Below are 12,528 nucleotides of genomic sequence, written 5' to 3'. Positions count from 1 at the left end.
CTACTACATACTTTGAAGGCAAAGGCAAGTGCTGTTTCATCTGCATAATCTCTTAGTATTCAGATTAGAAGTGTAAACTCTGATAAGCATAAATCTGTTCTCTACCAGTTAGTTCAGGAAATTAACTTTTCTGTGGCATTGATGAGAAACAGAGATGTAGGATTTTAACCACAATCATTTTCCCTTCATCTACCCACCTGTCACTTTCTTAGAGGGGATGGGACAATAACTGTCAAACTATTTTGGTAGAAAATATAAAGATACAGATTACAAAACTGTGTCAAAAGAATGACTCTGGCCTTGTAGCACTAATTGAAAACAGTGTTGTGCCCATGTTACCGTTATCCAAAACATCCATTTTGATCAAAATGGCCCAAAAGCAAAAGCAGGTGGACATTTATGTAGACCAATAAGTGTGAAAACACTGATTTAGAAAGACAGTTGGATAAAAACATTTAATGAGGGAAAGCAAGTCAGGCTCTCTTCTGTTTGTCCTTAAATTAATAATCTGAGGGGGGGAAAAATGTAGAAAAGGCAGAAGTTTCTAAACCAAGTTGGGGAAAAGTCTTCATACAGATTAACACAAATCCTATTTTTTGCAATATCCATATTAAGATTAGGACAGCTGACAAAGCATTCATAAGTTTACAAGCATGGTGTGTAGTCCATCTTAGTGCAACTTTCCTATTGTATGTCCTCAAATGTTTCCTAAGATTGTGTAGACTTCTGCTAAGAGGGGCAGTTGTCCTGCCAGTCCATCTTGTACTCAGGTGGGTCAGGCTTTCAGCTTCCTGCAGAGGAAAACAAAGGGAAAGTTCACTGTTCATAAATGAAACCTGTTCTTACTATTATTCCCTTGTGTCCTGGCTGCCCAAGTCAACTCTTCTCCATCAGCCTTAAAACCATGTAATACATGCAAATACATGGGTCCATATGATAATTTTTATGTTCTGCCCCCTTCTTACAGCCCCTTCCACTTCTGGAGGAAAAAAAAAAAAGAGGCCTACTTGACTGCAGCTGTGAGACTTTGGTACCAGTCATTAATATCTTGCTGATTGTTGGACATCAACAGCAGTGTCTTGCGTGGAAAGGAAAGCTGAAAGGCAAACAGAATCTGGCACCACTTTGCCAAAGCAACACCACTGATAAAAGGAGAGCCATCACCACTAACATACTCAGTACAGCATGTAGATTTCCACCATATTTTTCTTCCCCAGATAGAAAAATTTAGCATTGATACTGGGAGAAGACAGGCTGGACAGTACAGAGTAAGTGCCAGTCTTGTCCATTCCTCCCAGCCACAGATGACCGCTCACTTCGACTTAATAGGTTGTTTGAAAGTGAGCAATTAAGCAGCGCTTCATACGGTTTTCTCCCTTATTCCAGTCTGCCCCTAGGGGTCCTTCCACTACCACTAGCTACAGATCACAGCTTGCCAGAGTCGTTCCTCATCTTAGCTGACGAGGAACAATCTAACGCAGCCCCTGGGTGCTGCAGCCTAGTAAGACCTGAACTTGAAACCCTTACCTAAGGTATGAGTTCCAGTCAAACATCCTGCAGCCCTCAGGGAATTAGATGCACAAACAATATGTGTTGTGATAATACATCTTTTAGCATTCTGTCCTTCAGGGTTTTCTATAAGCTCAGTCCACAATGAGTGTAATGCTGTGCATTCATTGTCATGTGTAATGTTGAGTATTCATTGTCACATGTAATGCTAAGTATTTGTTGTCACATGGTTGTGGGGCCATCCCCCCAAAGATGTGGCTCTGATGAGGGCATGTCAGTCTTATGGGACCTTCCTCACCTGAGTTAAGTGAAGCAACCAGCAACTTGTACCTGAGTTTTTAGGAGGGTCTATACCACTCAAGAAGAGAAGGGTTGCCCTGACTCAGACTAGTTCATTGCATTTGCTGTTGTTTGCACTCTCATCCTCTCAGTCCTGCTGCTGCTGAGACACCTAAAGACCTGCTTCATGAGTCTGATGTTGATCCTTCTGCCAGGCAGAAGTGGGAAGACTTACACTGAGGAGCCCTCCCTGGCTCTGTGTGTGGCCGAACACTTTATCCACTGTGCACTGGTGAAGTGGGTAGACAGTTTGTTTGAGTTCAGCCGGTGCAGTGGGTGGCAGGGCTTTGTCGCAATCAAGATATCAGAAAAAAGGAAGAACATCCTATGCTTCAGTTCTTCTCCCTTTGAAGGCACTATCAGAAGCCAGCCTTCCCGGATATACCAGCGCCCTAGGCATGCAAGGGAAATAAAGACAGTTGTCAGGTCATCATCAGAAAAAAAATAAAGGGTGTAATAAGACAAACAGGACTACAGAGAGCTACCCTTGCAGATTTCTAGGTTTTACATCAATTCCAGCCACTAGAAGGCACTGGCCAGCTAACCAGCACCAACAGCACCCATGCAAAAGTAATCAGCCCAAAACTTTTAGTATATGAGGAGCAGACTGAAGTTGTCACAAATCTGCTACGTTAATTAATGGGGTATTATGAAGTGCAAGCCTGTTTAAAGAGGCCAGAACAAAAAGATGCTTTGAAAATAGTATGCATACCTTTAAATTAACATAAGCCTTCAGAAAATGTACCATGAACTATCTTAAATTGTGTTGCCCAATTGTTTGTCATTAGTGGTGAAACGGCAGTTAGCCTAAGCTTTGAACATTTATTATTTTTCCCTTGTTTCGTTTGCTTGTGCCAATGAAAAAAAAAGTTTAACAGGTAATCTAACTATATACAGACCTTCAGACAGAATATATGATCAGATTACAGAATGCCCTCAAGTTACACCAGGGAGGGTTTAGGTTGGATATTAGGAAGAATGTCTTTACTGAAGGGGTTGCCAAGTATGGGAACAGGCTGCCCAGGGAGGTGGCTGAGTCACCATCCCTGGAGGTGTTTAAAAGACAGGTATATGTCATGCTTAGGGACATGGTCTAAGTGTTGGACTTAATAGGGCTGGATTGATGGACTCAATGATCTTAAAGGTCTTTTCTAACCAAAACCATTCTATGATTATATGAATTTGGATTACTGTTCTAATGAGAAGACAGCGAATAGGATACAAAATAACATATTAAAAGGAAGGTCTGAATAGGCAACCTTATCAACCTTCTCTTACAGAACAGGGTCCAGTTACATCTACCTGTGAAATTAATGCAATAAATCAAAAGGCAGAGAAATCAGCAGGGAAAAAAAAAAAATCAAAACAATTCAATAAACCTAGCTGTAAACAACAATTAAAAATGGCATCTACACAAAATAGAATAATTAAAGCAGTGCCTCTAACTAGAAGAATTATTGCACAAGATAGCCATCTACTCACAGAAATTATGAAGATAACTGCCAGTAAGATTATTTATAAAAATTTAAAGCCATAAAAAGGCGTGGCCATCTGGCCTGATCTGGGAAACACCAGCCAGAGAATTTCACCCACTGTTTTTCATGTCTTAGGTTCTGGCTGAGCTAGTAATTACCTTTTAGAAAACAACACTGTTTTGTTTTAATTATGGATTGTGTCTTACTTAGTATGCTACAGTCACAAAATAAGAGGCATGTGAATTCCTGCATAACTTACTGCACAGGAACCACTCCTCTTATCTGAATAAGAAACAGAGAGAGAAGGGTAAGGTGCAGGAAGCAGTCCAAGTCTAAAAAACCAAATTGAAGGAAGGTGTCAGCAGTACAGGGCTGGACTGGGAACTGCTTCCCTCAGGCTAAGCTGTGATCAGCCTCCATGGCATACAGCCTGAGAGGGACTGTGCTGGAGGTCTTGGGATATAGATCTGTGTTCAGGATTCCCAGGGGCACACGATTTAAGAAATTATTGTGAAAGGAGGGCAAGGAAATACCCCCAGGGAAGCTAGGGATGATGGAACAGTGTGCCATGTTAACGGGGGCAAGTCTGGCTAAGATTATATTTGCCCTGTATGTGGAAGGCAGCTATAAAAGCAGGGCCTCTCTTCATTGGGAGCAGCTCATCTCAGAGATACTGCCAAATGTGAGATACACAACTCCAAAGCTATCCCTTTTTTCTGCATATATAGCATTATGTCTTCTCACTTCTTCCCTCCTAGTAACAGGATAGAATATTAACAGTTCTGCAAATGTTAGCTTGTTTCTGGAAAGCTGGTCAGCACTAGCAAGCCCCTCCTGCCTCTTACTTTTCTGCTTCTCACATCCAATAGTACCTATTTGACTCCAGCTAATGGAAAACATGACCATCATAATTCTCTGTCCTAAATAATGGAAAGGTGTCTATATACCCTCAACACTTGTCCTACTTCACATCTCAGAATATTCAGAGACAAAACAAAGAAGTGGACCCAATGCTTTCAAACTATGACCTTCTCTGGTCTAGCTATACTGTTTTGGGATCTTGGGGTTTTTTTGTCATGAGGTTATCATATTAGTTCTGTCCCCAGTGTGTCCAGGCACCCCTAACAGATGCTCATGCTCAGCATAAGCAGAGCATACCTGTCTTAGCTCCCTTTCAAGCTAGCATCACCAAAAGAATTCTAAGAATGGGAAAGATAACTGTAAATTAATCTGCCCACTGATTGAGCACTTTTGAGAATGATAACCTCTGATAAATAACCTCTTTTTCTACCTGTGCTGGTTTGGCCAGGATAGAGTTAATTTTCTTAATAGTAGCTAGTATGGTACTATGTTTCGGGTTTGTGCTGAAAACAGCATTGACAAAGCAGGGACATTTTTTGTTATTGCTTACACAGCATCAAGACCTTTTCTGCTTCTCACCCCACCCCACCAGTGAGTAGGCTGGAGTTAGACAAGAAACTGGGAGGGGACACAGGTGGGACAGCTGACCCCAGTTGACCAAAGGGATATTTCACACCATATAACATCATGCTCAGCAACAAAACCTGGGGGGAAAAGCAGCAAGAGGTGGATGTTCAGAGTGATGGCCTTTGTTTTCCAAGGTAACCATTACACATGGTGGAGCCCTGCTTTCTTGGAGATGGCTGAACACTTGGCTGACAGTGAATGAATTCCTTGTTTTGCTTTGCTCGTGTGTGTGGCTTTTGCTTTACTTAAGCTGTTTTTATCTCAACCCACAAGTTTTCTCACTTTTACCCTTCTGATTCTCTCCTCCATCCCACTAGGGAAAGCTTTTTTTTTCCACCCAAAAATCCACATGTATGAATTACAACCACATTCACAAGTACCTGGAGGTATGCCTTAGAGACACCTCTCCAACCACAGCACTTTCTAGATGACCTTTGCAATAGCAGTGTTTAGTGAGGGCACAGGTGAAGCCCCAAGTGGCCATTTCATAACTGTGCAGACTGACACATTTCTCATGACATCCCATATGTAACTTGGAGTGTGCTCTGGACACAGAGTATATGCAGTCATACAAGCGCTCCTAAAGATCTAATCAGATGATCTTTCATGCCAGCGACTGTGACTTTATATATCTCAGCTAATGACACAAATACTCTAAATCCTGGCACATTTTAACACTACAAATAAAAGAAGATTCTTCATGTACAGGGTGTAAGCAGAAGTCCATGAAGCTTGTAGCTTAAGGTAAAAAACAACACACTCAAATCTATGAAGTAGTGAGACAACCAGTACTTGCACTCTTCCAAAATTATTTAATGTCTTTCTCTCATTCTTACCCAGGACTTATACCCCTGATCTCCTTGGGTTCCTGTAACTAACTTTCTGGTTATATGTGAACAGCTCCTGTCTGAATGTCAGGCAATTTAAGCTGCTGCTGATCCTTACCAAAAAATTCTTAATTAAAAAAGTGCATTAATTACTTAGTAGATACATTCCTTCACCACCTATCTATGGAATTTGGGCCTGAAGGGGAAAATGGGTTAATATGAGTTGAGTCAGAGATGAAGGCAAGCATATATCCAGTTATCTCAGCTCACAGAAGAAAAACAGAGCTGTCAATAAGACCTACCTGGAGTCAACACCCGCGTCTTCTGTCCTTTGAGCAGTTTCTGAACCCGAAGTAGCTGCAATGAGTTCTCCCTCTTACAAATGATGTCTTGGACCCACTGAGATACCTCAGAAACAGATTTCACAGCCTCTGAAATTTTATCAGTACATTCTGAGGTTATCTCAAACAAGTATGTATCACACCTTATCTATCTTGCTGTGAAAATATAAGATGAAATTAAGAAGCAAATGTTTTAAACCACATATCATCAACAGATTTACTCAGTAATTTCAGTTTGGAGATTGGACTAGATGACCACCAGAGGCCTTTCCCCAACCAACACTTCTGTAGTTCTAGAAAACATTTATTTGCTAATGAAACATTACAGAGGAATAATTTCCTGGATTTGGAAGCATAACCAGGTAAAATGCCTTACGAGTGGTGTTAACTGCTGGTAGATATGGCATGAAGGATGTGAATTATCCTAGAAAATTGAGGCAGGTGACCAATAGAGTCATAGAATAGCTTGGAAGGAACCTTTAGAGATGATCTAGCCCACCCCTCTGCCATGGGCAGAAACATTTCACCAGACCAGGCTGCTCAAAGCCCCATCCAACCTGGCCTTGAACACCTCCAGTGATGGGGAATCGACAATTTCCCTGGGCAACCTGTGCCAGTGTCTTGCTGCTCTCACTATAAAAAATAGTGCTGCTGTTTCCCCAGCCTAACCCCTAGGCCACTTTCCCAGTCAGTTACTCTACATTTTTATTCCCAGTGTGTTCTCAGGGACATCTTGATCAAGATGGAGAAGGGAAATAGGAATCCACTAGAACCCCAGAGAGAAGAACATTTTTCTTCCTGTGGAAGTAGAAGAATCCAAATATTATCATAAAGAGGCCAACACTGATCCAGGTGCCAGCATCTACAGGTCTAACCATACTTGCAAGTTTCTGGTACTCAGCACTGTCTGGGCTGGTGTTCTCCAGCAGGTCTCTGAGGAAATGCTTGTACCTAAGACAGAGAGAGCAGGTTTGTTTCACAAAAAGATACCAGGAACAGTAGCATCTCCTATTAGTGACAGAATGATGATCACCACTCTGCCAGGAGATGAAGCACCCACCTCTAAGTCTAACCAAGCAACTGTTGGTCACAATTCTTCAATCACATTCATTTTATCTTCAAATTTATCAACTAAATTAACCCAAGTATTTCAAACATTTGCAAGTTTTGGGCATTTCCTGGGAATCTGATAAAAGCAACCTCACATATTATTTAAGTTCACGGGACTCTGAACATTCACATAAAAATGCCTTCAGTAACAAACAAATTTATCTTTGAACTATTTTCTTTTTGTCTGAATGACAGCATTCATACCATGTTTCCTGCTCACACAAGAAAATAAAGGCATTTCTATAAGGACAGGAGCCACCTTTTTCTTTTTTCCTCTCCAGTCTTTACTGGAAAGGATCAGATCTCTACAAATGCTTTCCCTCATAAAAGTCAAACTATTTTCTGTCCAAAATGACAGAAGAATGATCACATTACATAGATTCATGAACTGGCAGAAGTCATATGACCTGCAGTATACATAACAGAATTTTGAAGAAGCTTGACTATGAAAGAGTTGATTAATAAAAAAAAATAGACCTTCTGTTAAAAAAACACCATTTTTCCAAACAGTTGGACAGCACCAAATATACTGTTATTTTACAAATTTAAAGGAATGATCCAAAGACTCACAGTAAAAAGAAAGCTTACATTTTTATCTGCCAGGCTGATTAAAAAGGTTTCATAAAGCTGCCTGAAAGACTGTGTTATGCTCACCTCCAGTTATTTTCAAAGAAATGAGGCTCTCAATCTCTCAAATTTGCTTTAGGGTGGACAAGACCATGGTTGAAAAGCAGCTACTTGATCTGTAGCAGTTCCCAGCAAACCACCTGTGTTACCCACCTACCCTCCCCAAGAAAGGGCAGCAGCCCCTGAGTGCATCCAATCCAGCATTTGCCTTGTGCAGTCACCCTGTCTCTTCAAAGGGGAGATGATGCCTCAAGGGGAATAGGCACCAAGTCTGAGCAAAGGATACAGCCCTGATAACCAGAGAATGGAGACAAGCTCCCCAGAGTTCATTAATCTCATCTACAAGAGAGGACAGGCACAGTGCTCCATGTCAGCAACCTACACAAAAGCAGAGCAAGACCAACTCTGGCAGAGAGCAGCACTTCCGCAGTACTTCAGAGAGCTGCTTTTGTTCAGGGTCTAATTTCAGTAGCCTACCATGATGACAGATTTGTTTCTTATATCCTCCAATTTTGAGACACATTAAGCAACTTTACCTCCCATAGGGGCAAAGACACTGTTATGTTCCCTTTTCCCTTCTCATACTAACACCTTGAAGACTCAGAATTGCTTACTTACTGGTGCAGCCTCTGCAGGGGCAAAGGAAGCAGATCCTCTAGCTTCCTGCCCTGAAACTGAGGTCGAGTCTCCTGAAGTTTCTTAAACCGTCGGAATGACTTATTTTTCCTCAGTTGCTCCTGTGTGCAGCAGAAGATAAACTAAATAAATAAATCTGTTCTAGTCTTCACCAGAGCTTGGAACTCTTAAACTTATGAGTTTAGGACTCCAGTCCTAAAGGCAAGCATCAACAACTTCTTCTGTGGCCATGGGTAAGCCATTCACTTTCTCCTGATCACCATTTGTAGCAAGTAATGGAAGCAATATTCCCTCATCATACATGCACAGCAGCACAAATCTAGTATACTCAGCAAATGAAAATAAAGAACAGAAGGTTGACCCAGATAGGAAAACAAGGAATCCATCTGTGGCTTTTTCCAAGTGATTTCAAGACAAAGCAATGCAGCCTTGCATTCCCATTGCCTCAAGGCAAGTATCCAAGTTGGCTTTTTTCCCTTGGGACATCAGAAGTGTGAATATATGCGTGCAAACAGAACAGAGGGAAAACATCCCAGTATATTGTGCAGCTGGGAACAAGTGTGGACAAAAGCCGGAAGTCAAGTACTTTGAATTCCAGGTACAGCTTTCAGGACTTTGAAATAAAGATATATCCTTCTGAATTTTCTTGGAAGACAGGTTGTATTTAGAGAGGTAGGTGGGAAGGAAAAGTTTGTCTTCTACCATAGAAAAATAAAATAGGAAGAAAATCATGCTTTTAGGATACAGTTTGTGCTAGTGGGAAAGTCTAGGAGACCTGACAGTTCTCCAGAAAGAGATTACTGTCCTCTAGTGTTCCCGCTGCAAACTCTCTAGGCTTGCCAGCCAAGGAGGAGTTGGAGTAAAAACAGAACTACAAGAAAGGTGTATTCAGGGTGTGTATGTACATACACATGCACGCACCTGAAACAAGCTTCAAAAATGTTAAGCTCTAAATAAAGTAAGACTGAGAAAATAGCAGCAGCCCAGAAAAATGAAGAAAACAGATCGCTCCGGAAACAGAGGAAAAAGGGAAGGACGTAACTCTTTCACAGAAGAAAGAAAGAGAGGGGAAAAAAGAACATGAAGAATAAATGAGATGTTTACCTTCAAGGTTTTATTTGCATGCTCCAAATTCTCAGTGTAGTGGCCATAAAGCTCCAGATTCTCACAGAAATTTTGCAATCCCAGTCCTAAATCCCCTCTCTCCAGGTGAAGTGACAGAACACTGTACACAAGGAGCAAAGACAGCTCGTGAGGGGTACATTACTGATGGCATTTCCACAGGTCCCTCTGGTTCACTCCTATGCTGACCTTCCTTTGTCAGTCTCCACCTCACATCCAGCTTCTGTGCCAAATACATGCTTTGTGGTCACAGAGTAAGCTACAGAAAACATCCCTTAGAAATACCACAGAGCAGACTTACTGCGTTTAAATCACTAGCCAGAGAGCAACTGGGCATCCAGATATGTGGATACAGATCAACAGCCTCCTGGGTACACCTGCAAATGTCACCAAGGCTAGGAGTGCTGGAAGCAAATGCCTGTTTTACAAGGTGCTGGCTTTATTTCCTGAAATCTTACTTTCTCATCAATATAATTACTCTCTCACCATATAATTACAGGAATCGCTTCAGCCTGTTCACTTACTGGCTGGCTGCATATATGGATTCCACAGGTCCAAATATAGTTTCCAACACAGCAGGTTTCAGCGTCCCTTTGGCCTTTAAAATTTTCACAAAGAACTAAGGAGGAAAAAAAGAGAGAATTTCAAACAGATAAAATTCACCCAAAGGTTATTCTTGACACATGGCAGAAGCAAAAAGTTGCAGCCTACACACTCCTGAGCTCAAAAGGATATAAAATACTGTGAATGCCTACCTAAGATATCTATTAGGAGACGTAAGCTTTCTTAGTAACTTTGACCACAACTGTAAACATGTGGAACAGCACTACAGCATTGACAGAGTCTATTTCAGTATTTCTAGACACATTTGCTGTTCACTACCTTGTTCATGATCTATCTTTGTCCTGTCTGTGCCCCTATGTTTCATACATCTCAAGCATCTTAAGCTGAGTCCCCTCTACCATCAAAACTAAGATTTATGTCCAGGTATGGACTAAAGCCTAGGGGTCAAAACCATGAGCTGTGAGAGTAAAAGAAAAACAACAAAAAAACCTTTCAGTCCCAGCAGTTGTCCCACACAGTATGAACCTATCAAAGTCCCACTCCTGACCCTTCCCCAAGACAACACAAGTAAGTACATGCTGCCTGAAGGTACCCACATATCAGAAGAGGGCAAAATACTCACTGTGACCACCAAATCCAGCTGCTCAAGGTATCTGTATTCGGTTTCCAGCAATTCCTTGGCAGTCCGGCTGCGCTTTCTCTCCCAGCGAGCCCTCTGCTCTTCCACAGTGTTGGCTCCAGCCATAAATGGCAGGCATGAGTCACTCATGGCAGGCTCAGGGCCGATGTCCAGGCAGGTGAATGATCCTGGAGAGCCAGGAGAGATGGATACACAACCAAATAACCAGTGCCACAGGGTAAGATCCTGAGCTACAAACTCTATGCTTTACTATGAAAGACAGGAAGTTAATTGCCAGCAACTGTTATTCACAGTTTCCTTCTGCATTTCCACCCACAGGTACAAGAGCCCTGCATCAACCAGAGAAACAGTATTAGAAAGACCAGACCGTGAAACCAAGAGCAGTACATTATGATAGGTCTGTAAGCAAATCTCAAGGGTACAATCCTGCTTCCTGTGTTTTGCCTTATTGTGTATGCAAAGTTCTCAATGAACACAACGGAGTTAGTAGATGAAAGAAGTACTGTGGGTAGTAGAAAACAGCCATATGATTTGTCTTGGGGAAGGAAAGTGAGAAAGGTAGTGCCCTTGCTTGTTTTTCCAAGAGGGTTCTCAAGAAGCAAGTGGTTTGCACTTGGTCATTTTGTAACAGTAGTTTGTGGTTTCAGAGATGAGAGAGACTGAGCAACTGCTGTGAAACACACTGTCCATTTATTAACCAGCTTCGCTGCGGCTTGTCCCTTCCACAAGAGCATCACAGTTTCATAAAAGCAAAACCACTAACTCTTATCACCCTCTCTCAGAGAAAGAGGACTGCATTAGCAAAGCACTGGTCAAATATTGCTCTGCCTTTTGATCAAGGTCAGTGCTGGCTGTTGCACACTTGCCACAGCATGCAGTGTGCAGTTTCTCTGGAAGCTGAGCTACCTCCATGAAAGTTCTGGCTTGCACACAAATGAGCTATACCAATACAGAGAGATGTGTCACCTTAAGAGCAGGGAATTTGTCAAACACAGTCCTCCAGAGACATTTCAGATATCTAAATCAATGTCTGAAAAAAAGGCTTCACATCAAGTGAGTACCAGGACTCATTTAATGAGTTAGCAATAGTCCACATAGCTGAGGGACACACGCAGTATTTTATAGTAGCAGGAGCTCCTCCAGAGGTTTATCCTCATACTAGCTCAGGACACAACCACAAGCCCAGTCGAGGCCACATCTTGGTCAAATAGGGCAGAGCTGACAGCCCTGTGGACAGAGAGGCTGCCCTGCAGGGAATGTCATGCAAGAACTTAGCATTAGTGTATAGTTGCAAAGTACTCACCAGTAATCGACTAAAATGCTACCATCTGCAGAGCGCCTTTAGCCAGGGTAGGCTGCAGTCCTGATTTTCATTTGGCAGCCCAATTTCTTTTAACAATTAATAACAACAACAAAAAACCGTTATAACAGGTTTGACTGTCTCCCGCTCACATAAAGCGGTGCAAACATTCTAATTATTCCCAAATACTTCACATCCTAACTGTCTCAGGTCTGTAGGGTAGAGAGCTGCCTTGGAGCCCATGGGTAGACTAGAAAACACTTCACCTACAGGTGACAGAAGCACTCCAGCTTGCTTCTCTCTTCTCCAACTCAGAACAGAAACCACTGGATACTTTCTGTACAGTTAAGTACTTTATGGTGCCCCATTAGCAATATTCCCTGCAACATTTTTACATTTTCTCTTTTAAATATCCTCCAAAAAAAAAATCTCCCTTTATTCTGGCACCATAGCCTCAGAAGTGTTAACAGCCCCGTGGGCCAGCTCCAAGGCCCACACAGCCCCATACCCGGCCTCTGAGGACAGCGACTGCTGCGGAAGGGACCGCAGT

General features: G+C 42.1%; 1 protein-coding gene across 1 annotated transcript; it reads right to left on the bottom strand.

Annotated features, from left to right (window-relative positions):
• Window positions 1–1,007: 1,007 nt before the first annotated feature.
• ARHGEF39 (Rho guanine nucleotide exchange factor (GEF) 39) lies at window positions 1,008–10,842 on the bottom strand (the record flags this gene model as incomplete). The annotated part of the gene is given in 9 exon segments (XM_010184268.1): window positions 1,008–1,096; window positions 2,024–2,097; window positions 2,100–2,240; window positions 5,941–6,069; window positions 6,860–6,930; window positions 8,335–8,453; window positions 9,457–9,577; window positions 9,999–10,093; window positions 10,661–10,842. Coding segments are annotated over 9 exon segments (986 nt in total), but the record flags the coding sequence as incomplete, so codon positions are not given.
• Window positions 10,843–12,528: the final 1,686 nt, after the last annotated feature.

The sequence above is a fragment of the Mesitornis unicolor genome, unplaced genomic scaffold (assembly GCF_000695765.1).
Source record: "Mesitornis unicolor isolate BGI_N332 unplaced genomic scaffold, ASM69576v1 scaffold23275, whole genome shotgun sequence".
Lineage (NCBI taxonomy): Eukaryota > Metazoa > Chordata > Aves > Mesitornithiformes > Mesitornithidae > Mesitornis > Mesitornis unicolor.
Note: the sequence above shows the minus strand (reverse complement) of the source record. Positions and strands in the feature narration are given on the sequence as shown.